The sequence below is a fragment of the Candoia aspera genome, chromosome 4 (genome assembly GCF_035149785.1).
Source record: "Candoia aspera isolate rCanAsp1 chromosome 4, rCanAsp1.hap2, whole genome shotgun sequence".
In the NCBI taxonomy this organism is placed as follows: domain Eukaryota; kingdom Metazoa; phylum Chordata; class Lepidosauria; order Squamata; family Boidae; genus Candoia; species Candoia aspera.
In genome coordinates, this window is record NC_086156.1 from 86,282,900 (window position 1) to 86,310,114 (window position 27,215).

Sequence of the window (27,215 nt, forward strand, 5' to 3'; positions counted from 1 at the left end):
GGTTCGTTCACTACTTCCGGGGAAGGCGGGGGTGAGTGAAAAGAACTCTTAACCATCGAGAGAGAATGGAAGGTAATTCGGTGACTTTTTTATGTGCGCGTGCGTCCCGACTAGCGGACCTGAAGGGAAGTACTTCCTGTGGCTGGAAAACAAGCGAACTCCAGAAGCCGGATGTCTGCTTCGGGTATGGGGATGGGGGGGGAGTGCAAATGGGAGGGGGAGAAAATTCAAAGCTTGGGAGCGGCATTTACTGAGGTGGTGGGGGGAGGAGGGTGAAAGGAGATCCGAGTTCGGGCCACAAATAACCTTCCTGCTTCTCCTCCATCGTCTCATTCAGCAAAGTCAAAACAACATCTCTCCTTTTTCTCTTTCGTGTCTTTGGTTTTAATAAATTAATCTTTGACAGTAAAATCAGAGCTTATCTGTCCGAGAAATAACACTTGTTCCTCAGTTTCTTAATTTACGTGATTCACTGTAACAAGATGTCGCTGACAGCTAATAATCTGGTTGATTTTTAAAAAAGGAGATAGATCCATGGATGGTTTTACCAACAATTAAAAGGCATGGCAACTAGCTAGTGGCTGCGGAATAGCTGTTGGTGGGAGCAATAAGGTGGAAGAATAAGAGGGATAGTTGTTGCCTTCATCCTCTCTTGAGAGCTTCCTATAAGCATCTGTTAGCTGCTGTGGGAATTAAATGTTGGACTGAATCAACTTTGCCTAGAGCCCTCCATATGTTTTGAACATGCTTAGTGAGGATCATGGAAACTGATCAGTTCGTTGGGGTCCTGGCTGTGGAAATTAGATAGCATTAGGTATGGAGAATGAGATCTTCCAGATACTGCTGAAGTGTAACTCCCAGCATCTCTCATCTTAGGCTGGGTAATTATTTATTTATTTATTTAGCACATTTTTCCACTGCCCATCTCAAACACGACTCTGGGCCACTGGGCGGGTAAGCTAGTTCTGCTGGGAATTATATAAAGCAACATTTAGAGTCACATCTCTGGGTTGCAGGAATTTTTATTTTGAACGAATGGGGGATATGATGCCCATTGTACTCTACCTTGTCTCTTCCATAAGCTCTGCTTTCCTTAGATATGCTTCCATTGCACTTCTCATTTCTCAATCCCCTGCTTTTCTTTTTCTTTTGCTTGTCTTATGTAAATAGTCTCCATTGTCCAGAGATGATGTTAGTTCTGTATTTTGAATAGCATTTAGTCCTCCTTTGATACTGAATAAATATTAAGAAATCATTTATTTCAACTTTGGCTTTTGTCTTTACTATTTTGTCTCACTAGTCTTCTCACCTCATTATGGTAGCTGAAGGAGATGGTGGTACCAACGCTGGACATGCCTGCTCAACCCATGGGAATGGTTGCTGATGTTGTGTTCGTTATTGAGGGCACTGCCAATCTTGGACCTTACTTTGAGTCTTTGCGCAAGCATTATCTCCTTCCTGCCATTGAGTGAGTGTTCACATGATCTCAAGATGCCATTTGCCTCCCTTGATTTTGTCAGTGGAGGACACAGGGAGAAAACAATGTAGGAAAATGTGATTTGCTGCTACTGTGCTTTGTGTATGCAGCTTGTATGCTGACTTTAAGAAGCCTAGTAATATGTATTCACAGTTTATAGAATCTCTTCTAATTGGTGATCTAATAGGTCGTGGGTGGAATAAATAGTGTGTTTCAGATTAGTGGATAACTGATGGAAGGATTCTAATCATACAGTTAAGATGTATGTATGTAACCTTTTGATTAGCCAATCAGTCAAAACTTATCAGAAAACATTTACAGTCATATATCAAAATGGTAAAGCTTATTCCTAAGAAAACATACATAAAATTCTAAAATCCAATGTCCAGTTGACTGTGTTTATGATGTTTAGGGTTTTAAAATGCTATATATTTTAGTTTCATGTAGACATTGTATTTAAATGCTTGTGTTGCTTGTAGTTAGTCTAAACTGCTGAGAGTTTCATAATTATAATGAATATGAATATAATAAATAAGTATATATCTACTTTCTTATTAGTAGGACAATTAGGTGCATCAACCAGAGAGCAGCAAAAAGTACTGACTTAGGAGAGTGGGTATATACTAAAAATCAAGGGACAGAATACCCGAATTATTTGCTCAGTCCAAGAATTTGTGATTAACAACAGAACTAAACACATATCTGTTAATACAGGGATCTTTAATTCAGTCCAGACTCCTCCCCTAAGTGTTTTTTTCACCACCCATTTGCACCTGTGTGTGGTTATTTTGATGATATTGCTAGAAAATCTTTGTCAACCTACTGCAAATCCAGAGATCTGTTGATATCTGCCATTCTACTTTTGAATATAAACGCTATAGTAAATGAAGTGGGGCTTTCTGAAAAGAGAAAAAGCTTACGCTTCTGTTCTTGCACAATATTACAGCTTATTTGAAAATATATGAGATCTACTGTATTTCTGTGTAGGAATATGTTGGAACAAAGTTGGCAGGAATAAAATACAGGCCTAATTTTTTTTTCCTAGTTGAAGAAATAACTTAAAATATACAGATGTTATGGGAGACAGGTGGTCCCTCAAGTAATGTTATGATTCCAAATGGTGGAATCTCAGGGCACACAGAAGAAGATAAATTGAGAGTGAAATAAATTCAAGATTAAATTAACAAAAACAAACTGATGATGGATTCACAATATTTAAATTAGATATAAAACATAATATAGTCAATGTCAATCTCTACCATTAGCCAGAGTGAGGGAGTCTCCTCAGGTAGCAGATATGGAGCTTTCCAGCTATAAGGCACACAAACTGTCCTAGGCCCTGTAGCTTAGTTTTCTATCTCAACTGTGGTAGACCACACTATCTTGTCACCAATGTTAAAATAAGGTTCAAGTACCTCTCCAAATCCTGTAAAAACTGGGGAAGACATAATACCTCTTTATTTGCCTCAGGTAAGAAAATGTCTTAGGTTAGCACTAAGAGAGTATTTACAGTTTATTCTTAGCTCTACCAAACTGGCAGGTGATAAAACATGGTAATACTTGAACCAGAATACCAGTCATGAAAAACAGTTCAGTGATTCCACTGTCTGTATCTTGAGCAAGAAGATAATAGCAAACAAACAGATGCTGCTTTTTACCTATAAAGCCCTACATGGTATAGGGCCTGGTTACTTGAGGGACCGCCTGTCTCCCATAACATCTGCCCAGCTGATCCTGCAGGGTTGGCACGCTTCAGGTCCTTTGATTAAGCAATGTCATCCCTCAGAACCCCGGAAGGGCGCCTTCTCTGTAGCAGCACCTGCCCTTTGGGACAGAGATCTGGCTGCTCCCCCTGAGATCCGGAAGGCCCCCACTGCTGTTTAGAAGTGGTGTGAAGATCTGGCTCTTCACCCAGGCCTTTGACGAGGGAGTGAGACCTTGCACTTCATCACGCTTGATACCTTTTATCTTTATGTTTGATTGATGTTATTGTAATTTTTTGTTTGTTGTGAGCTGCCCGGAGTGATTGAGAGTTGGGTGGCATACAAGTTTAATAAATTATTATTGCTATTATTATCTTGACTGAATTTCTGACGCCATATCTTTTGAAGAGAACTGTTCTCCTTTTGTTGTCTAAGGGATTCTTGTTTTCATTTTCAGGTATTTTAATGGTGGTCCTCCAGCTGAAACAGACTTTGGAGGAGATGTGAGTGTGTGAATGCTTTTTGAGGTTGTAAATATGTGGCATTGAATAGATAGGTTTCTCTCCCCTCTTGGAATATGCTGCTGCTAAGTAGAGGATTGGGCTTGAAAGCCTAGATAGCCTCTTACGGTTCCATGAGACCGGAAAAGGCATTGCTTGGAAAAATAGATAGGAGGAAGCAAGGGCCCGAGTATAGCCAGTGCCATTTTGGCATTCGATAGGCCTGGGCAACCATGAATTCATTCTCCAAAAGGTGCTCCAAATCATGTGGGAGTGCAAACATAGTAACTATATGTAGCACTTTACCAACAGATGCTCTATTTGCATTTCTGCACACTCTGATGCACCTTCTGGAGATGAAAGCAATGTATAGCCCAAGTACCTAACACTACATGGTGATTTTAATTACATTTGAAGGAATTAAATTACAATTTAGTCCTATTGAAATAAGGCTGGGCAAGCCTCAGGCTCATGCACTCTCTCTTTACTAGTAGCAGGGCCACAAGAAGAAATTTTTAAAAATTGCCTCTGTTTTTTTTTTCCGTTCCACCTTTTTATTTTTTTGAAACGTGTCTGACATTACAGCACTAAACTGAAATGTATTAATTCCACTCTTACATTTCATGACATAACAGAAAAGCTTCATGAGCCAAGAAGCTTAAACTAAAATATGAATCAGCATTTTGACAGCTGAACAGAGAAAAGGACTTTAAATGCTGCAGTTAAAAAAATCATGAGTGGATAGATAAAGCATGTAGAACTGGAAATTTACAAACTAGTTAAAACCTGGAATTGCTGACTTCTCAAAAACTCCAGAGATGGATCGTGGGGATTGGCAATTGTGATCTGCGCCCTGCACATCTGGTGAACAGTACGCCATTCCACAGCCAGATCTGATCAAGCTGCACCAGTTGGCAATGCACCAGTCACACTTTCCTTTTTTTTTTATAAAATTTATTATTTTCAAGATATAGTTAAGATACAAACAAAAGAGAATGTAGAACAGATAGAAAACAAAACTAAAGAAAAAAGAGCAAACTATAGAAGTGTCAGTAGAGGAAGAAAAGGAAAGTGACTTCCGACTTTCTCTGATACAGATATAGACACATTTACAAATCTACTCTCTTACAATTAATTAACCTATCTTAACATTATTTTAAAGCAAACCATTTAATCTCTAAAACTCAAAATCAAAACATTTTTTTCTATTACAAGCAAGTAGTCCAAAAGTGGTTGCCAAGTTGATATAAATGCAGAAACAAAATGATGTCTTATTAAAGCTGTTAATTTAGCCATCTGAGCCAAGTCCATTAGTTTCACAATCCAATCTTCAACTGTAGGTATTTATGGATCTTTCCATTGTTGTGCATATAACAGTCTTACAGCTGTGATCATGTATAACAACAACACCCTATGTTGTTTCTCTAATTCCTTTTCCATCAATCCCAAAAGAAAAAGTTCTGGTTTTCTTTGTATTTTTACTCTGAGAATCTTTTGAATAATAATACATATTTGATCCCAGAACCTTTTAGCCTTCTCACAAGCCCACCAAAGATGGTAAAAGGTTCCTTCACCCTGTAAACATTTCCAGCAGACATTAGTTACACCATTATACATTTCTGACAACTTATCAGGAGTTAAATACCAATGATACATGATCTTACAGAAGTTTTCTTTTAAATTATAATTCAGCATGAATTTCACACCTTTCGTCCACATATTCTCCCATTGATCCAACATGATATTATATCCAAAATTCTTAGCCCATTTAGTCATGCAGTCCTTGACTTGTTCATCTTCCATATTCATCTGTAACAAAATCTTATACATCTTAGTAATAACATGATCATCATTTATACAAAGGTCGATTTCAAACTGGGTTATTTCATTAACAAATTTATAGTTCTTTTTGTCCAATAGTCACACTTTCCAATGTCTCATGGCAACACTGGATTCAGTGGCGTTGAATCCAGCTCTCCAGATGTGAAAGGCTATTGGGGTTTGGATGCATCAGCTCAAACTACTTTTCATGAACTCACTATTCCAAACGATCTGATTGGCTGTATCATTGGGCATCAAGGCGCCAAAACTTGCCTTTTTTAAACTATCCTGGTTACTCACACCCATAGTTGACATTATTTATGCCAATATCATAAACCATAATTTGAAGTTGGCATTTGCAGTCACCATTTTGTTGTTTGTGGACACCTTAAGATACCTTCCTTGCCCCTTCCCATGAATTCTTGCCTTCTTGATTTTTTAATAAAAACAATTCTTCAGAAAATAAGTTTTGGTTCCCACCATCTGGCCAGCTTTTCTTTTCTTTTTTACCTTTGAGCTCATAATATTCTAAGGAAATGAAAATGTGGAAAAGGAGGAAATAAGAAGGAAAAGAACTTCTCACTTCCTGTTAATGGGGGAGGTGCTGAAGAGACAAAAGCAAATATTCCTTTCCTGGCTGTGCGAAATTCCTTGAGAGGTTTTTTTTTTAATGGTTGGGAGGAAGTTTGCTTGGTTTCTTTTTGGGAAGTTTCTGTGAAGAGCAGTGGTCTTGGTCAATGTAAGATTTGGAGTTTTCTGAGGTGTTGGGGTGATTCAGATCTTGACCTAGACATATTTGTTTGTGAGAGTTCTCTGAGTATTTACTTTTCAGGTGTGTCTGTTGGAGAAGGAGATAAAGTAAAAGGTAGAAAGAGGGAATTTTTCAGTATATATTATATCTTTGAAAAAAATACTGATAGTTTATGTCACTAAATGCACAGTGAAGTCATTTTGAATGCAGAAATGCTCCCTTGTATAACTGAATAAGAAGGAATGCTCAGATCACAATTCTTAGATGATCAGAGTCCTAACATATCTAGAATAGATTGAACTGCACCCTTACAAATTTACAGCATGCTACCAAAGATTGTGGTATGCACATTGATGCCAGTCAATTGCCAACATAGACTGGAGCTTCTAGTCATGAGAAGGTGGCATATTATATAAATCTTCTCCTTGATTATAGGAAGAACAGTCAAATCTGTAGTCTTGCCATATTTGGTAATGTCGTCATTGCTTTAACTTTCTGTTTCAGTCATAACCACCAACTTTCTCTTGTATGAAAGCAAAGTATCTGCACCAAATCTGGCAGGATTTTGAGTCTCACACATCTAAAGAGCAGCAGATTGCATGTATACTCTAAAAGAAGCCAAATGTAATAATAGAGTTTAAGCTAGGTAGAAGTCCATGTCCTTGTTTATGCGTGTGAATCATAGTTTTGAAAATATCTCTGCCCAGAAACCACTGTCTAACCAGCCTCTACTTTCCAACCTATTCTGCAGTATGGTGGTACCCAGTACAGTCTGGTGGTGTTCAATACAGTAGACTGCGCTCCTGAATCATATGTACAGTGCCATGCACCAACGAGCAGTGCCTATGAGTTTGTCACATGGCTTGACAGCATTCAGTGAGTATAGGAGTTTGTGTTAATGCTGCTGCTTCATTAGAATATATATGTTTGAGTGTAAGTGTTTAAATGTGGGGTCTTGTTGAGATGAGGAAAAAAAATCTCAGCTTGTTACTACAACAAACGTTTAGTCAGTGCTGTGCCATAAGATCCTCTTCCTATCCCTCTGGCATGTTTTAGTTTATAATCTGTGATAGGTAGTATCTTTGGCTAGACAACTGAACAGGATGAGTTTAGGAATTCATCCAGATGTGTCAATCTAAGAAGAAATGGAAAGGAAGACTTGTTTTTTAAAGAACACAAAGTTAAATCATAGCAAGTGGATCAGAAACCAGGACTCCTGAGCGTCCTGTAAAATACGTGAAGGATAAGGCAGGTGGTAAAACTCACCATTGTACCACCAGTTAAGTCTAAAACATCTTCTCTACCTGGTGCCCTCCAGGATTTCTGAAATTTAAATCCTATAATTCACAGCCCTGCTGACTGTGGATAATGGAAGTTCAAGTCCAGCTCATTTGGGAGACACCAGTTGAAAGATATAACTATGGAATATTTTGATGGTGGAACTCAAACATAAGTATCATATAAGTTTAAATTCAGACATCTCAAATTGAAAGATTCTGAATAGCAGGCCCGGGGGGAGAAATGGTGTCTGAAGCCTTTGCGACTCACTGGTATTTGAAATAAATCGTAGTAATAATGGATCAAGAGAGCCAGTTTGGTGTAGTGGTTAAGGCACAGGCTAGAAACCTGGAGACCGTGAGTTCTAGTCCCACCTTAGGCACGAAGACAGCTGGGTGACTTGGGCCAATCACTCTCTCTCATCCCTAGAAAGCAGGCAATGGCAAACCACTTCTGAAAATCCTTGCCAAGAAAACTGCAGGGATTTCTCCAGGCAGTCACCAGGAGTCAAAAACTGACTCAAAGGCACCAAAAAAAAAAAAGCTGGATCAAATGTTGGACGTAGCATATAGCCACTTTGTTTATAACAGAACTCTGTTCAGAACATGAAAATAGTTTTGTTCAGATTATTGTAATTTGGTTTACATATGCAAAAGAAGAATGAAACCTATGGGCGCATACCTAATCAAAGACTGAAAAACAAGCCAGGATATAAAATCATTAGTCGTGGTTTCCTGATTTGGATACAACTATTCTGGTGGTTTTAGATGGCCTTTTGGTTTGTTTGTTCATCACAGAAAGGGACTGAGCTAAACTGAATATGGCTTTGGTCTCCAGCACTGGTTTTTGTATCCTTTTTGTCTCCCTAGGTTTGTGGGTGGTGGTGGTGAAAGCTGCAGCCTCATCTCGGAAGGTCTCAGTACCGCTCTACAACTCTTTGATGACTTCAAGAAGATGAGAGAGCAAATGTAAGTAATAATAGGAGTGGGTGGATGGTGATGGAACAAGGGCAGAAAGTGTACAAGCACAGCGAATGTGCTTGAGAACACCCTTCTGTTTTTAATATTAGCACAAATCATCATGACTCACGTTGAGACTAATTTTGTGTGTGCGTGATTTTTCTGCATCTGGAATTGTTTTGCAGGACCAGAAATTAGATGAAACAAAAGGTGGTTTTTATTTTACTGTTTTTCATGGTGCCTTTAATAGCTGAGCCATTTGCTTCAGTAAGTCATGCGGTGCCTAGAAAGGAGAGGTTATGGGACAAGAATTGTGGGACAAGAATTGTATTTCTGTCTATGCCAACTAGGGGAGCCTTTCTTGTACAAATTTGTTTTGTTTTAAAGCAATGTTATGTGCTTCCCATTTCCTCAAGGGGCTTATAGTTCCAGGGGCAGATCCACTAAAATGCAGTTTCCTTTCTGAGGTCAGGAGCAATATTTGATCAACTGTAAAGCGGTGGAGATGTGAAAGTAGATTGATATAAGCAGTTGACACAGCTCTTGAAGTCCTGTAGCAGAGTTCTATACTTCAGTGGGATTTATCTCTTATAATAGAAGTTAGATTGCCCCCCCCAACGTATTTGTGCAGGTTTTTGAAGCTGCGTTATCCATTTTAGGTAATTCCGTGTAAAGTCCCAGTATGTCTGGCTGCATAAGTCCATTCCAACTGCTTTTTCTTTGTGCTGAACAATCATGATACAGGAAATCTGTGATCCAATGTATCAGCATTTCTTAAAAGAAAAGTTAAAGCAGCTTATTCAGCTATCAGTTTGATCAGAAACTTGTGGGAGGTCGTATTAAGTTTTCCACACGACTTTCTGTGTTTAAATATCCCCCTGGCAAAGCTGCTATGAGCCATGAAGCAGGAAAATCCAACTTGCGAGGAGTTTTAAAACATGAAAAACCACACTCACACTAAAGAAATAGTATGCTTGGTTTGTTAAGTCCCTCACTCACATGGGGTATTTCTTCAGGCAAGATAGTCCCATGCACAATCAAAATAGGGGGCAAATTTGCAACAATGTTGCACACGTGCCAAAAACCTACTTTGTATCAAAGCACAGTCTGCCTGAATGTGTAATTCCCCAGTTTTCATTCATTATGTCTCTTCTTGTGCTCTCTCCCAGAGGCCCCACACATAAAGTCTGCATCCTTATCTGCAACTCCCCGCCCTACCTGCTTCCAGCTGTGGAGAGTACCACATACTCAGGCTATACGACAGAAAATCTGGTGCAAAAGATTGGTGAGGTGAGTAGAAAGTGTTCTGCAGCCATTTCCCCAGAGCCTTTGGTAGGATATGGTAAGGTTGTTGACCATTCCTCTATCCAAGTCTTCTCAAGTATCTACAAATCGTGGCTTGCGGGACTATGGAAATCTCAGCAAGGTATAAGAACAGCAACATATTTTATGCGGAAGGAGTAATGTGCTGGGATATCGTGGTTGGTGGGCAAGGAGTGGCTAAAGCAAAAGCCTAACGTAACCAGGGAAACCAATCCTCTGACTCCCCCTTTTCTCTTCCAAGCATCAGGCTGTAAGAAGGGGATGGATCTCTCTCAGCAGATGCCTGAACTGCTCTCTTACGGGGGCTTCTGAAATTAAGGACTGTGGATTGTCCACCTCTGGTGGGCTCAGTAGCTTAGATGTTCTCTTTTTATCTCTTAATAAGGACTCTAGTATTCCCAGGAAGGAAACTAAATGAAATGTTGCTAAGATAGTATTTCCTCAGTTGAGAGGTTACTTCTAGTAATGATACAAATCAGCTCAATTCGCACAGCTTCTAGGTTTTATTTTTCCTCTTCCTTGGTTACAAAAATGTTTCATTTGTAAACTGGATCACTTGCATTTTCCATTGTGATCGTTTCCTTAAGCAAGAAATATTTTATGGTCTTAACCAAATTTACAATTTGTGGTTAAAACCAAGTCTAGTTCTTCTCTTACAGACCTGAGTTAAATATTATCTCATCAGATGACAATAAAATCTTCTTTATCCAATGCAGCCTCCAATATTATTCAGTAAGATGCTTAAAAGGTCCATTTTTGTAATTGAAAATGTCAAGTACTATGTGAGAAAAGATTTGAGATAACCTTGTAACAATGTTATGAGAAAGCTAAGACTAAGGAGGAAGGCTAAAGAAAGAAAATGGGAAGGAGTGGATGCTAGATGTTTTTCTTCAGCTTGCCTAGCCTGGCATACTCCAAGTGTGTGGATTTCAAATTCCATAGTTGTCAGCCAAGGCCTTCCTGGTTGGGTGTGAGAGACTTGAGGACCAGGCGCAGGAGGAGGAGGAGGAGGAGGAGGAGGACTTCAGTGGGTGAGAGAAACAGCACGATCCAGAGTGGGGGCCACAGAAAGGAAACATTTCACCTTAATTGGTTTGCTACAAGTCTGCTTGGAAACTAATTTCTTTTGAGATTATGTTTTTATCCTGAGTAGGGTGAAAGATGCCTTTCCAAAATGTGTGTGGTTCTTGCTTCTTGAGTTTGCCAGCCACATGGGTCTTGGCACTGGGGAATTCTGGGATTTGTTCCACGCATCTGGGGGCTATCCAGGTTGGGGAAGGGGGCAGTTTCCATATTGTACATGTAGCTTGTCTTTCTACCAGTGTTGCACACAAGATGGCATGTATGAGCTTCCCTGACAGCCTGCAATCTAGGAATTGAGCAGATCCCTATTAGCTTAGCTTTAACAAGGGTGTTGCAGCAGTGTCCTTAAACACTCTTTCCAGTTGTGGGTCACTTGGCAACATGCTAGAAGTCTGTTTGTAACTAGAAGCAATGCCTACAGTTTGGGAATGAGAGTGTCAGAAGTCTCTCTTCAGTCTCTGCCTCGAAGCCGAATAGGGAAGAGATGTCTGTGGTCTCCTCTCTCCTTATCCACTCTGCTTTTCTTCCCAGCGGGGGATTCATTTTTCTATTATCTCCCCACGGAAACTGCCAGCTCTGCGCATTCTCTTTGAGAAGGCTGTGACTGGGACCATGTTGGAGACCCAGCTGAAAGACTATAGCCAGGACCCCCGGCATATGATCCTTATCCGTGGTATGGTACTTCCAGGTAAAAGCTGATCTTGGGAATGTGGATGGGACTAGAATATATCATACTGAAATGTTACAAGATGGCCAGTTTAACCTGGAGAAGAATGAGAAGAGGAATACAAGATGTTTAGTGTCCCACAAAGGGCAAGGTAGAGAGGAGAGAGAATGGTGATGGTTTCCATCTTGCCTTTAGACTTGCCTAAAGGGCTTCCATGTTATCACTTGGGAATCATTGAAACAAGAAAGCTTATTAATTACAAAGTGTTTGATTATCAGGCTCATTAGGTTCATGTTTTAATGATCTGATTGGATTCAGTCTTGTCATATTTAGATCAGGCCTACCAAAATTAATGGGTCTTATGAATCAGAGTTAACATAACTCCCCTTGATTTCATCGCACCTGCTCTTCTTTCTCCTCCTCGAAGCTGGTGGGGGAAGAGATAGAGGGAGTGCTCTGTGTCATCATGCTTGCTGGTTTTCTTCTCAGCAAGGGATTCATTTTTCTGTTCTCTCCCCATGGAAGCCCAACTTTGTTTCCCAAAGTGATCATGTTTTCAAAGTCAAGAACAGGTTTTGTTTTGTTTTGATTGTTTTTTGGAATAATGTAGAAACTCAAGTGGGAAAAAAAGCATGACACTCATTTTAGGTTTCAGTTCCCGGGAATCTCTGGTTTTGCTTTTATTAAAAGTCCAGATTTCCAGCTTTTATGACATCCTGTTTCACTATGCAAAATGCCAAACAAGAAATCCTAGAAGAAAGAGGAACAGGTATTTCCTAAAGTTGGGTTTCGGTGCATTGCTGTTTCTGATTCATCTTTGCTTGGACAAACAGAAGCAGATTTAAATGGGAGAGATGAGCCATCGAATTGAGATGTCATAGTGAACGTGTCCATGGCACTCCAACTAGGGGAAGTAGGAGCTATAATATTTATTTACTTAAAATGCAGAAATTGCCTCTAATACTTTTATTTAGTTCATTTATATGCCAATTTTTTCCAACATAAAAAAATCAGGATACAGCATTTTAGAAATTATTTATTAAACTTTAAAAGCTTCAGCAAAGGATCGTTACCTTGTCGTGGTGCTGGAGCTTGAGCACCTCAATGATGCCATGAGCTAAACCGTGAAGGGCCACCCAAGACGGGAAGGTCATGACAGAGAGGTCAGACTAAATGCGATCCCTGGGGAAGGTAATGGCAACCCACCCCAGTATTCTTGCCATGAAAACTAAATGGATTCCTTGGGAGAAGAGCAATGACAAATCTTGATAAAATAGTTAAGAGCAGAGACATCACACTGACAACAAAGGTCCGCATAGTTAAAGCAATGGTGTTCCCTGTAGTAACATATGGCTGCGAGAGCTGGACCATAAGGAAGGCTGAGAGAAGGAAGATCGATGCTTTGGAACTGTGGTGTTGGAGGAAAATTCTGAGAGTGCCTTGGACTGCCAGAAGATCAAACCAATCCATCCTCCAGGAAATAAAGCCAGACTGCTCACTTGAGGGAATGATATTAAAGGCAAAACTGAAATATTTTGGCCACATAATGAGAAGACAGGACAGCCTGGAGAAGATGTTGATGCTAGGGAGAGTGGAAGGCAAAAGGAAGAGGGGCCGACCAAGGGCAAGGTGGATGGATGATATTCTAGAGGTGATAGACTTGTCCCTGGGGGAGCTGGGGGTGTTGACGACCAACAGGAAGCTCTGGCGTGGGCTGGTCCATGAAGTCACGAAGAGTCGGAAGCGACTAAACGAATAAACAACAACAAAAGCATTACAAGTAATATTTCTTAACAAAAAAACATGCATCAAGGGATTCCAAGGTACTGACCAAGACTAGCCTTAGTTTCAGCTAATTGGGTGCATCCTATATCCGGGGACAACTTCATTTTCTTCATTTTAAATTATTTTTACTTATTTTGAAGTATACCCCACCTTTCTGCTAGTATGTTTCAGTTGACTACAGTAATTACGTTGGAGTGGGTAACTTTTTTCTGGCCAAGGGCCAGCCATAGCATTTTTGGCAGAGGTTGGAGGACATACTAAGAACTTGCTTACAGTATTATTTTATTTATACAAAAATTGATATAGCAAACTCATTTGGGTGGGTGATTTTATCACAACAGTGAGAGCCAAAAAGATGAGAACAGTCCCCAAGCTTCAATGTATCACCAAACCCAATAAAAACAATGATCTGTGATCAGATTATTAAAAAAAAAAGGCAGCCTATAACCACTACTATGCCAAAAGTTCGATGGAATAAAATGGTCTTCATAGCTTTCCTAGCAGAGTGGGCCTCCTGAATCGCAGGGGCTGAAGCATTCCATAATGTGGGGCCATGGTGGAAATAAGGTGTGTGGGCTCCACCCCCTTCATGTCACACAGGGTGAGGACCTCAGCATCCCCGCTGAAGATGAACATACAAGACAGGTTAACTCTGCTTGAGAGAGACATCCTGAAAATATGCTGAACTTGGGAATTTCCTCTTTTGTTACAATGTGACATACCTGTTTGGGGAGCTACCACATACCACACCTGTTTCCCACCTCAAAACACCAGGCAGTTGGGCCATCAGTTTTTGGCACTTGTGGTTGAAGAGTCATAAAAAGGCATGAGCCATTTTGAATAATGACATTATGCTAAATTTAGACCTGATGGCCAAAATAAGAACCTTCTTGTTCTTGGCAGTTAGTGTTTGTTGGTCCAGCAGTGGAGTGGATGTTTGTATTTGTATATGTCTATGAGCAAGATGAAACTGGCAAGAGGGAACATGCCCCTCCGGAGGATGAGTAATGTCTCCTGCAGATCCTGTGTGTTACGCATTGTGTGCACTTGACATCAACCTCTCTTTTCCGTTTGCAGTAGGAGGAGCAGGAGCCAACAACAGCAACCTGCAGCCCAAACAAACTGTATCCCAACCTCCCCCAGTGCCCCCCCAGCTCCCTCCAGCACCCCCACAAGTCCTGCCACCAGTTTCTCAGCCGTATCAGGTACGTGCTTTGCCTCCAAGCAGCGACTGGTTTGGGACCTTACTTTTTAAAACTCACCCTGACTCCTCCTCCTTCTCCTCCTCCTCTGGTTTAGGTCACCCAACCCACCACTCTCACTGCAGCCCAGGCAGCTGCTCAGTCTGCTGTGGAAGCCGCCAAGAACCAAAAGGCCGGTCTAGGCACCCGCTGTGAGTCCGTTTTTCTCCCAGGATTGGGGCTGAAGGAAATCCTCCAAGGATTAAGCTAGGAGGAGGGGAGGGTATTAGAACAGAGGACAGGTAAGTACCAGAAGTGGTGGTGATGATGGATGGTGGGTTCTACAGCCATGTTGTTTTCTCTTCTATATAGTCCCTTCCTTGAATACCATGCAGCCAGCTTTCAGTCAAGCTCCCACGCAGACACTCCCAGCAGGCTCTGTTCCAGCTCTGACTCAAAAGCTCCCTGCCTCGTCGCAGTCTAGTCTGGTCTCCACAGTAACCACAGGCTCCAGCCTGCTGGTCCAGCCACCTGTGCAAGCTCCCCCACAGTCTGGTGCCTCAGCCATGGTACGTATGGGCCCTGGTAGTTTTGGCGGTGGGAGGCAGACATTCACACAGATCTTAACTACTTTTTCCATCTACAGTAGATGTGACTGGCTTGCCACGTGACTTTTGTGCCTCTCCTTCCCCTACCCCACTCTTCTTCCTCTTCCCAGCCTAGTGGTGTGCCTCCCAACAGCATGAATGTGACTCAGCCAGCACAGGCACAAATCGGAGCATCCCAGCAATCTATCCCAAACAAAGTGTTGGCATGGAGTGGGGTGCTGGAATGGCAGGAGGTGAGAGCTGAATTATGGAGGGGAAAGGAGAAAGATTCATAGGAACTCCTTATCCTGATGCGTTTTGACCATCTGTCCCTCCTCTTTCCCCAGAAGCCGAAGCCAACTTCTGTGGATTCCAATACCAAGCTCACACGTTCCCTGCCTTGCCAGGTGTATGTCAATCAAGGAGAGAACTTGTGAGTGCCTCTGGGTCACTTAAGAGAAAAAAGAGACATTGTTGATTTTGAGAGCAGGGTGGTGGAATCAAAATTGGTGTTCTGGTACTGGTAGAAACAAGCTGAATCTTGGAGGATTGAGGGGTGGAGGAACATAGAAAAATATACCCACAGTGCAATGAGTAGGAAGTTATCAATTCTGATACATCACCATCCTTGTCTAGATGGGCAATGGGTAGTTTCCTTTCAGCCACAGGCCACCTTTCTAATTTATTTGACCTTTTGTCAATGCAGAGTCTGAATGCCACCAGAGTGGCACCAGACACCAGTCTGAAGGCCACCAGACAAAAGCTGAGAGTTGCTGGAGCAAGTTCCTTTCTTTTTTGAAAAACTAGAAGTCATTGACTAACCTGGAGTAGGACCTTTGTGGTGGTTATAACTGTGGGACCTCCTCCCCAGAAGACCCCACTGGCTATGTCTCTGATTAAAGCATGGTGTGAAGCCTTCCCTACCCTGAGCCTTTAAGCTAAAGATATATACATGCTCTCCACTATTGTATTTCCTGCTTTGGTTCTTAATGACTTCCAAATGTGTGCCCATTATTTTTATAGCTTTGAGTGTTTTAATAGGCAGTGATTAAAGCAGTAAGCAAGTGAGACCTGTAACAAAATGTTGCAGTATTCAGTGTCCTCAGTGTTTTGTTGCAGTATTCAGTGTCCTCAGTGTTTCTGTCAATCAGTCATGTCCTTCTCCATGATACTCTGTCCAGTTTCCTCATTTACCTGAGTCTCTTTTCACTATGACACAATCAGCATTCCTCAGCCCTTGAGTGCATTCAGTCCTTTCTGCACTATTTGTCCTCTGTAGGGAACAAAGATTTTTTTATTCACCTGCAGACTTTAGGACTTTCTCCTTGTGTGATGCTATTTTGGAAACATCACTTCTGACCCTGCTTTTATTTTCCCAAGGCAGTCCAGAGCAGTGTACAGAAGAAAGACAATAAAATCATCTTCCATAAATATTTATTGATAAACCAATAAAAGTGAAGCAGGCAGCAGCTGTTAAGAGTGATGTGTTAATACAATATATGGTGTACACTAACATTTGGAGAATTGTGTTCTCTGTTATTTATGTGTGTAAGGTGATAGAATGATTTTAAGCAGAGATGGATGAGAAATGCACAGCTGACTCCCCTCTCCTTGCTCTGTTCTAGGAAGGCTGAGCAGTGGCCCCAGAAGCTCATTATGCAGTTAATTCCCCAACAGCTCTTGGTAAGTGAAATGCATGCGATTGCTGGAGGCAAAGTGTGATCTAACGCTGAACAGGGATAGACAACATTTTGCAGAGTGAATGGCACACTGGTACTACCAGGATCTTTTGAGGGCTGCCCAGGTAGATGTGGCAATACTGGGTAGAACTTGGATCCAGGCACACTCATCTGCAGGGATCAATGTGGAGGCAAGGTCTAAATTCACCTTCTTTCTCTTCCCATCTCTCTTAACCTTCCCTGAAGAGTTTGCTAGGTGAAGTTTACCCTCTGCCTAGCAGTCTTGATTCTAGTGGCTCTTTCTTCATTATTAAGAACTGCAAAGAAACAGTGATTATGATCTCAGCTGTTCAGATGATCTGAAGGGCTTTAGGGCAAAGGGGCCAGTCCTTAAAATTTATGAAAATTCAGGGGTTGATACCTTGAGTCTGTGCCTGGAAAATCTGATTTATGCTAGCCTTTATCGGGGTTGCTATTCTTGCTGTTGCAGTGATCTTAGCTGTACTATGGGTATTGAAACAGGCTTGCCATGCTGAATAATTTTTAAGAATGTAAAAATATCTGGAAGTTATAGGGTTATTCATAATTTACAAGGTGTTTCTAGGAGCATGACAGATGTCACACTGCAGGTAGCAGACAGGCTTCTCTTCTGGAAATCTTTTTCTTATATATTAACATGAGAGGAAAAAAGAAAGTTATACTGTTAAGTTGATGGAGGTGTCTGAAACTTCTTCCCTGGCTGTGGTCAGCTGCAATTAATCTTTTTCCCTGTAAGAAAACAGTGTGATTTTGAAATCTCTTGTATTATTATGTACAATAAGTTCCTATATTTTTAAATCTGTAGAATTTGTATTATAGGATAGTTCTTCTCCCTTCAGCTTTGCTTTTAGCATCATTGGGTTTCCCAGAAATTTCAGTTTGATTGACATTATCTGTGGCAAAGTAGCATGGCTTGGAGTATACACAGATTTGGTTCCACCTGGATTAACCCATTCCTTCTTCACAGACAACTCTGGGTCACCTGTTCCGCAACTCACGCATGGTGCAGTTCCATTTCACCAATAAGGACCTGGAATCACTGAAGGGGCTCTATCGCATCATGGGCAATGGATTTGTAAGACTTGGCAAATTGCATAGGGTGTGGGCGTGGTCAAGAAGGTTCAACTAAGTTGGAGAAGTAGAATCTCCCAGTTGAGGGCTGGTTATGATGGACAAGCTAAGGCAGTCTGTTTCCTTACCTTTGGAAACCTGTCTGATCAGTAAACTGGTCCAACAGTCAAAGTATCAAGATACGCACAGCTCTATGTACTGGTATTCCAGTACGGTAATTTTTTTAATATTACTGTCCCTTTTTATGGTGGCTATAGAAAGTGGATTTTGATGGAAAACGCCTTAGCTTGTTGGGGAAGTCACTTGTCCAAAGGTATAATTTCTGGTATAAATCCCGGAATTGTGGCTGGTAAATCATGGCCTTATGACCATACTGATGGGGACTCTTAGTCTCTCAATATTAATAAGATTGCTGGAAGAGACTCTTCTTTGATGGTAGCAATGAAGAACATCTAGAAAATGGGATGGTTGGTTAGTGAGGACCTTTTCCGTTATGATGCCTTTGTTGTGGAGTTCCCTGATTTCGGAGATGCATCAGTAGCTCAGTTTTATAAATTGCATTAGGCATACCTAATTACCTGTGTTCTTCAGTTTTGCCTGAGGCATTTGATGTTGGCCAGTGTAGAAAGTTTTTCTCTTTCTCCAGCAATCTTGACTCTCATATTTTGCTCTAATATTAAATGACTCTGTGATCCCTGAGAGAAGAACAGTATACAAATGTAAATAACAAGGGGACAAAGGTTTCAGCTTGGAGGGAGGACATTTCTCAGAGTTCCTCTCCCCATGGCCACTGCTTTAGCGGATCTGCTTTCCTTGTCATATGAACAGGCCGGCTGTGTCCACTTCCCACACACGACACCCTGTGAGGTGCGAGTGCTGATGCTGCTCTACTCCTCCAAGAAGAAAATCTTCATGGGGCTCATTCCTTATGACCAGAGTGGTTTTGTCAATGGGATCCGCCAAGTCATCACTAACCACAAGCAAGTTCAGCAGCAAAAGGTCAGTGGCTGACCCTCTTGGTCTTGTTTTATTCCCTCAATTGGTGTTCAAGCTGTGCAGAAGACTGTGAATCTGTTGAAATCTTCAGCTATTTCAAGTGTGCTCCCTAACTGAACTACCACCATGTCTCCCAAAATTATAGGCCTCCTTGTACTTCTAGTTAGCATATTTTTTGTCTAATTTATTAGCAAACTGGAGTATAAGACCCATTGATGTTCAGCCATTCTATATCAAGTTCCTGCCTTGGAATTGTTTGTTATGATGAAAAAAATAGGGGAGAAATTTTATAAATGAAAAATGTCTGCAGAGTGTATTGTAAAGAGCTCCAAGTCTCACTTAATACATTTCTTACAGTATTTTTGGGCTTGCTAATAAATTGGAGCTGTGCAGTGGACCATTTCTAAGCACATTGCACCCGTAGCTTTAATTCCTGAACCAACGTTTTTGCATTTGTACATTTGTGCATCCGTACGGGAGTATGTTCTTCAAAATATTTTGAACTCCATAAACATTTGGCACTGGAATTGTAACTCTGAGTAATGCCTACAAAGCCACAGTTGGCTCCAGGAAGACTGATAAATTACAGTAAATTCTTTTTACTGAATACATTCTTCTTCATCTCTCTTTACAGCAGATGGGGAGTTCTCAACCCCTGGGGTCCGCCCCCAACACACAGCCCTTCCTGGCAAAGCAGCCTGGCACTTTGCCAGTAACACCAGGAGTCCAGCAGCAGGTAAGGCACGAGATATAGCAAACTTTGCCCTAGCTGTTTTTGGGCAGCAGCCATGCAAGGCAGAAGAGAGCTACCTATCTCTTGGCAGCATGTCTGGGCTTAGGATTGCACTGCCTGCCTCCCTGCCTCACTGGCCACCCCCTTGTTGGATTTGCCCCTCCCTTTATCTTTTTACAGATGGGTGGGCAACAGGTGAGCCCCGGTATGCCTCAGGTGGGGATCATGGAAGAACGGCAGCAGGGTTTGGTGAGTCCCTTGTGGAGGTAGGAGCCGCTGTATTTGTTCAGAGCGGATTCATCCCACCCTGGAATCATTATTTCCATGCAGCTCCACTTACTTACTGGAAGGAAGAGGAAGGCTAAGCAGATTTACCTCTGTGTTAATTCAACGGTCTGATTTCATAACTGATCAGGGTCTTGCCCAGAGCCTTCCGTGCCCTGCCAAATCTTGCCAGCAAATTGTAAATTTAAGGTGACAGACGGGAAGGATGTTGTTAAACACACGGGGACGTTATTTAACTGTATTAAATGAATTAAATGTACTTCTCACTACACTGAAATTAGCAAGGTGGCCTTCAGCATGACAAATCACACCAACCTTTCCTAACGGAAAGCAGCATTGCGGTTGGAGTCACCCAACACTTGCCTGGCTTTTCATATTCCATCCCTCAGTTTTTGTTTTTGTTTTTTGCAGTTAAGTGATGAAGAAGAACATGAATATGTTCCTATTATGGCTCATTTTAACCCCAACTATTCTTTTGGTGTAAAAGGACTTTCCCTCATCTAGCTTGTCTTCATGCAGGGTCTCTTCATATCTTTGTGTCATTTGGTCGCTGCAGACGTCCCGCAGCTGCACACCACGTAGTGAGAGCAGCAAGTTCCTGTCAAGAAGGTTGTGTTCTTTTTGGCAGCAGCTCCATGTTTTATTGATGGCTCTCTGCAGTGCCTTTGCAAAGGTCACTAAGTTTATGGGAAAGATGTGAATTGCTGCAGACATTCTTGCAAGCGAGGGAACACTTCTTTTTTTTGTCCTAGTTGCAGCTCCGAGTGCAGCAACCTCAGCCAGCTGCCCCACCCACCAGCCAACCCCCACAAGCACAGGGCCCCCCCCAGGCTGGGCCACAGGCCACCCAAGGAGGTGCCATGCTTAGGCCTCAAAACCCAGGAGCCAACCCTCAGCTCCGAAGCCTTCTCCTGAGCCAACAGCCGGTGAGTGCTGTTTTTCCCTCTCCACCAAGGCCTCCCCCGTCCTTTTCTTCTACTTCTTTGTAAAGTTGAAGGGGCTGTTTGCTGAAAGGATAGAGCAAAACACCCTCTTGAAACTGCTTCATCCAGCACCACCGCTCCTTTGCTTGAAAGAGCAAAGGGAAGGGGCTGCACTGCTTAGCTGAGCTCTGCTGCTTACCTCTGGCACTTGTGATCTCCGGAAAAGGGTTCTATGCTCCCTCCTGTCTCTCACGTACAGCCCCAAGCTGGAGTCCCTCAATCCCAGCAGCCTCTTCACCACCTCCAGCAAGGGTCTTCAGGAATGTTACCACACCAGCCCATGGGGCAGACTCTCGGGCATCAGCCTCCTGGGCAGCAGCAGCTCCAGCTCCCTGGACAGCCTCTCATGCACCAAGCTCCTGGGCAGCAGTGGCCAGCTCAGATGGCACCACGGCCGCAACTGCAAGGTACGGTGTGCTTGGTCTGGTTGAAAACAAAATCTGCTACTCGCAACCCAGAAACAGCTGCATCTGAGAGTTGGGAAAGGATTTTTGCTTTAGGAGAGAGGAGCTATTTCTTTTATCAAGGTACGTTCATTTGCAGAGATGGGGGAGATAGGTTTGGGAGGAGCGTCTGTCATCACCTAGCTGGGCAGGTTCTTAACTGTAGAACATGGGCGACAGATGTGAAACACAGTAACATCCAGTAAGATAAGAGCTGTGATGATGCCATCTCCTGATGCCCTGGCTACCTTAAATGGGATCCACTGACTAATGGACACAACATCTTAGCTATTGCTGGGGATGGAAGGGAAATGAAGGCACAACCCTTTTTCAGGCTTCCATTGTAGGGCAAGCATTTATTTATTTATTTAATTTTATCCCGCCTTTATTATTTTTATAAATAACTCAAGGCGGCAAACATGCCTAATACTCCTTCCTCATCCTATCTTCCCCACAACAGCAACCTGTGAGGTGAGTTGGGCTGACTGGCCCAAGGTCACCCAGCTGGCTTTCATGCCTAAGGCAGGACTAGAACTCTCAGCCTCCTGGTTTCTGGCCCAGCACCTTCACCACTAGACCAAACTGGCTAGGAACTGCCCCAGGGGCTGGTGAAGCAGGGGGCCATATCTAACCCTGTAACCAGAGATTCTTCACTGCTGTTCTAAAGCCTCTCTGCATTGTACCTTCTCCCCCAGGTCAAATGCTAATGAATGCTGGACCCCGGGGGCCTGTTTCTCAGCCAGGCCTGCAGCAGGTTCCTGCCCCCAGCATCATGGAGGATGACATCCTCAGGGACCTCATCTGAGGACAGGAGGGCCCTGATCCAATGTCAACCAGGGCTGAAACCATCTCTGTATAATGGGAAAATGCTTCCTTTTCCGAAAATACCTTCCTTTCTCATTTGTAATCTTTTTGTGTCCCTCCCACCCCCCATTAAGAAATATACTCTTCCATTCATGAGTTGGTCTTTCCTGAGGTTAATTCTGCTCCTTGCTCCACCTACTGCAATTTTAGGGATATCCCCCAGTTCTACTGTGCTATAGTGCATACTAAGAGCTTGGTCTAGCCCCCCAAGTTCCCCTGTCAGTTTTCACTGAATTTTGGTATGGGGAGGCAACTGAATGAGGGGAAAGGAGAATTAAAAGTGATCTTCCTGTGAGGTATATTGTGAAGCTCTGGCTCAGGATCCCAGATCTCTCAAATAAAGAGCTTGTATTTAGTGATCTAAAAGCTTTCAAAGGAGAAGGAGCCATTTTAAGAGTTGGACTTTCTTGGTGGACAAGGAGAGAAAAGGCTGGGGGTGGGTGTCTTTTCCTCAACCTCTACCTTGAGATGTGCTGGACTGCAGCTTCCATCCTCCTCAGCCATTGGGAGTTCAAAGGCTTGGAACCCCTGATTCAAATGTCTCCTCCCTTCCTTCCTTCCTTCTATTCCCCACCACAGTCTTTCTTCCATTTCAGAGCTGCCCAAACTATAACAGCCTGTCTACATTGTATTCAAATTAGTTTTCCAAATGCATCGTGAGTTGGCTTTACTTTCTGAAACACAGGTTCCCTTAGGGCAGAACTATATATCTAAGACCAGGATGCTTCAGTCCTCCTTAGAGTTTACACTGTTCTTGGAAACTGAGACAGGACAAGATTATAATCAGGGTGGGTTCTTGTAATGTATGTTCCTGTTAGAAGAAGGAAAAAAAGGGGATGGGGTGAGCACGGAAGGACTGGGATGCAGGATTTCAGGGTTCCATTGAGTAAAGCACCCCTGGAAGTATATGCACTGTTGTTGGCCTGGGGTGGCATTTATTAGTCGCCCTTCTGTATTAGGCAAGGCGGTTTTGGTTGCTGCAGGAGTCAGGCCCAGTGCTCTGAACAGTACAGTCACTGGAATCCAGCCTACAGAGGTCACAGTGACAACTGAGAGCCACAGGGTAGGTGAAGGACGGGTCAACACCTGGTGGACAGCCTTGCAGAAGCGCAGTCTCATAGCGTACTTCTTTGTAAGTGCAGACGCTTTGGTTGTAGGAGGACCGGACAGTCTTCCACACCATTTCCTGTAAAAGACACAGAGAGAGTGGCTAGACGTGACCGGCTTTCTTTCCCACTTGAGGGGCAGCATCCCAGAGACGTCAGGGGAGCCATCCTACTGCCTAGTGTTGGCCTAGTTTCTCTTATGGGCCCATTTGAGTGTGTAAGACTTGCTACTACTCCAGACATGCTGCTACTTGCTACCTCCAGAGGTTTTTTCTTCTCATTGCTACCAAAGCTGGAGAGTGGGTTGGGATATTCACTGCCTTTGAACATCAGGAAGAAGCAATGACAAACTGGGCAGCAAAGTGGCCAAATAACAGCAAATAATGAAGAATGAATACTCTCCAAGTGGCATCTTTTGGCTGGGAGAACAAAGATGCGCACAGCCTCGGGTAGGAAGAGTTTGCCTGTTCCGGCAGGATGGAATGCAAAGCCTGCTATGCTGTAATATGTAACCAGATATGCATAGTCCAGGAGCTATCTGTATTCTTTCCCCAGCAGCAGCCATGTAGGTAGATTTTGATGGTGAAGAGCAGAGCTGTTGAGGCAATAGAAGCACAACATAGTGCAGGGCCTCCTTGAGTCAAACAACTGACCCCGTTTTCCTGAGGTTGTGATGTCCTTTTGGCTTTAATGTTAAGGCCCTTGATGGTTGGGGCTCTAAGGAGCAGAGAGCTGCCGAGCAATCTCCCCCCACCCCCTTTTCTAGGCTAATGCTTAGACAGCACTTAATGCAGGATTCATCAGCCCATCAACTGCATGCAACTCTCAGAGCAACCCCACCAACACCATCTTGCCAAATTAACCACAAAATAACAACAGTTCTAATAAGCATAACGTACATCTACAAGATTTTAGAATTCTCCCCAAAAGTCATCAAAGGGGGAAAACCAGGACCACACTTCCTTTCCTGGCAGCATTGTGTTATTGCTCTGCCCGTTGTAGGTCTGGCTGCAGGAAACAAACAGTAGCAGCCCCCACCAGGGGAAAAGGTTGTGTACCTGTGGCTGAATGTAGGTTTCCTTCAAGTCATTGCATTGTCTTAAGCAGTGTTTCTCAACCTCAGCAACCTTAAGATGTGTGGACTTCAACTCCCAGAATTCCCCAGCCAGCCAAGACCAGAGAAACACTGGTCTTGAGTCTTAAAAGGGTGCCGGGATTGAGGGTAGCTTTCTCACCTAGCTGCCTTCCAGGCACATTAGCTCACACTGCACATCAACAAAAACCAACATGGCCATCTGTGCCATGCCAGCTTGGGACATTGAGGGTTGTCCCAACGCTTCTTGAGAGTGTCTGGTTGGTGAAGGCTGACTGCTAGGATTCCTCCCTCACATACCCACCTTGGTCACACAGTAACCACTACAGATGGAAGTGGTGATGGTCATGCAGACAGGGCAGTCATCCTTCTCAGCTGCAATGGTGGCATTGGCAGGGCGGCAGGCTGGGCTACTGCGGGCCAAGCCACTTTGGCAAATCACACAGTGAGTGACAGCCAGGAACAAGAGGGTTGCTAGCAACGGATTCTTTGCCTAGATGTAAAAAAGGAAATGAGAGAGGCATCACAACTTCGGAGCATAAGGCTGTAGCATGGACTCTAAGGAATGTTGGTGTGACTGTGACCAGGTATTGTTAGGTAGCATGCAAGATTATTATTATTATTTTCAATAGGCAGGCAATTAGATCATCACAGTGGGAAAACACAGCTTTCCAAGATCAGCAGGACAGCAATGTTTGCCCTCTGCCCAACCTTTTTTATTTTTTTCTGAGCAGGCTTAAAGCCTTAAAAGAGCTTTAAAAAAGCCTTGTTGGTCATGCCCTTTGCAGCCACGCAAGATATAGTTCGAGGCTGAAAAAGGCTGCCTACCACAGTTTTAAAGGAATTCCAATAATCAGTTGCCATTTAGCTACATTGAGTTGGAGGCATGTAAGAATATTACCTGCTGCAGCTATTCTGTCTGCGTACTCTTTCCCTGCACTTGATAAAAAGGAGACCATGTTGAACAGGTGTCTTAGATGTGGCATCTGCTGTCTAGGCAAACATATTGCTGCATTTTTCTCCAGCCCACGACTTAGTTGTGGGAAGGAAATTGTAAAAATTGAGTGGTGTTAGGGTTATTCCAGGCTTCTTCCTTCCCATTAATTTTTCTTTAAGACTGCAAACTCAGAAACGGAGAGCCTTCTGGTCTGCTGGATCTGCTTCTTTTATTATTATTCTTTAAGAGTCACCAGTTGTAAGAGATAAACAAAATTAAAGGACAGAGTAGCTTTGAGCACATTCTGAGCCTAAGAGTTTGTTGTCAGCACTACTGTAATATTGAACTGTACAGCTTACAATCCCTTCACACAAAAGTTCAGTCATGGTGACTCCTAAATTTAGCATCTAATTTAGATATCCAGATATTGTTCCTGGTTTGTCTTGTAACTATTAACAGCAAATATTTCCAGGTTCCAGATCACTACGCATTGCCCAAACCTGCCAACAGATCCTGATCTTCCTTCTGCCCACTTCTGTGCTAGCTCTTTTATTGAGTGATAAGGGGAAAACCAACCCAACCACAGTGACTGTCCTGATTTCCTGGTAAGAATCAAGCCAGTCCATTTCCAGTGTTCTCACTGGTAAGCACAAAGTCACTGGTATGCCTGAAAAGCACGTGGATGTTACGCTGATTTTTGAAATATTACCAAAATTATTTAATACATGAACAAGGGTCCTAGGAATGTATTTTTATACCCATGCCAGTGAGAGAGAGAGAGAGCATCAGAGAAGGAGGGTAGCTGCAGCCAACTGTTTATTGGGGAATTGGGTGTCCTTCCTGAACCAGTCCTTCGATTATTTGACTTTCAAAACCATATAACTGAATTAGTATGCATGAATCTGAACATTCAGCATAAAATATACTTTTTTCTTTCTGGGTGGATAGGATGTGGAAGCCTTTGAAAAAGGTCTGTTTGGTCAGTGCAGGGCCGCAACTAGGGGGGGCAAGCGGGGCATGTGCCCCGGGCATCACACTGGGGGCGGCGCCAAAATGGGTGTGGAATAATCCATGTTTGCCCCTGGTGACACACACCCTAGTTGCGGCCCTGTGTCAGTGGTCTCAGGCAGGTATTTCCCCAAGAGAGTTCATACGCCAGATCCATGCCTTCTTGCTCAGTAGGGCCTCTCTAAGTTCAAGGGGGCATGAGGCACCAGCGAAGACTTCTTTTGACTGAAACTTGTAGGGCAACCTTTCCCCAATGTTGATTGTGTGATCACAACTTCCAGAATTTCTAGCCTGTAAGACCATTCTAGATTGAAATTCTGAGAGATGATCCAACACATCCAGAGGGCAGTCAGTTGGAGAAAGCAAACAGACTTATTGGATGTGATTGCTGGAAGGAACTGCTCAATCCCACCCTTTTAGTGGAGAATTTTGCAGTTACAGCATCCCTAACAAAGGGTTGCCTACACTGTCACCAAAGTGAGGCCACCACTCTTCAGGTAGGTAGTTCCTAACCACTGGGAAGCTTCTATTTAGCCAATTATCAACTGCTTTGCAATTTCCTATTATGCCAAAGCAGCATCCCTTGATCTGCAGCCTCAGTAGATGTTATCTTCTCAGCAATGTAGTGCAAGGACCATGCATTGATCCTGCCCTCTGCCTCCTCATTTGTACATACCTGCATCAACTTCATAGCGTCTCCTGGGCTGTCCTCCAATTGTAATGTATCTGCCTCTCCCTTGCATTTTTATAGGGCTTTCCCCCTCCCATCATACAGCTGATAAAAAAGATTCAAGGCCAAAGATCTATTTAATAACCAGGATGCAACAACGAAGGATGCTTAACAGCATAATCACAGTTCCCTC

General features: G+C 42.9%; 2 protein-coding genes across 9 annotated transcripts; one reads left to right on the top strand and one right to left on the bottom strand.

Moving 5' to 3' along the window:
• Nucleotides 1–77: 77 nt before the first annotated feature.
• On the top strand, nt 78–22,304 carry MED25 (mediator complex subunit 25). Of its 8 annotated transcripts, none has more exons than XM_063300919.1 (20): nt 88–184; nt 1,310–1,468; nt 3,638–3,683; nt 7,004–7,128; nt 8,400–8,498; nt 9,659–9,779; nt 11,427–11,583; nt 14,425–14,552; nt 14,647–14,740; nt 14,901–15,097; nt 15,247–15,369; nt 15,463–15,548; nt 16,741–16,798; nt 17,801–17,908; nt 18,733–18,903; nt 19,538–19,636; nt 19,814–19,882; nt 20,671–20,844; nt 21,101–21,308; nt 22,040–22,304. In XM_063300919.1, exons 2-20 carry the CDS (start codon nt 1,332–1,334, stop codon nt 22,147–22,149), a joined length of 2,310 nt encoding a protein of 769 aa, XP_063156989.1. In that variant the 5' UTR covers nt 88–184; nt 1,310–1,331; the 3' UTR covers nt 22,150–22,304. The 8 variants fall into 8 exon arrangements, with proteins under 8 accessions (XP_063156994.1, XP_063156995.1, XP_063156992.1 ...); XM_063300920.1 differs by having other exon boundaries at nt 14,428–14,552; nt 19,535–19,636; XM_063300918.1 differs by having other exon boundaries at nt 90–184; nt 1,301–1,468; nt 19,535–19,636.
• Nucleotides 22,305–23,163: 859 nt separating this feature from the next.
• Nucleotides 23,164–27,043, bottom strand: LOC134496344 (lutropin subunit beta-like). Its single transcript, XM_063302076.1, has 3 exons — nt 27,029–27,043; nt 24,712–24,900; nt 23,164–23,394 (listed from the first exon to the last, which is right to left on the bottom strand). Exons 1-3 carry the CDS (start codon nt 27,041–27,043, stop codon nt 23,164–23,166), a joined length of 435 nt encoding a protein of 144 aa, XP_063158146.1.
• Nucleotides 27,044–27,215: the final 172 nt, after the last annotated feature.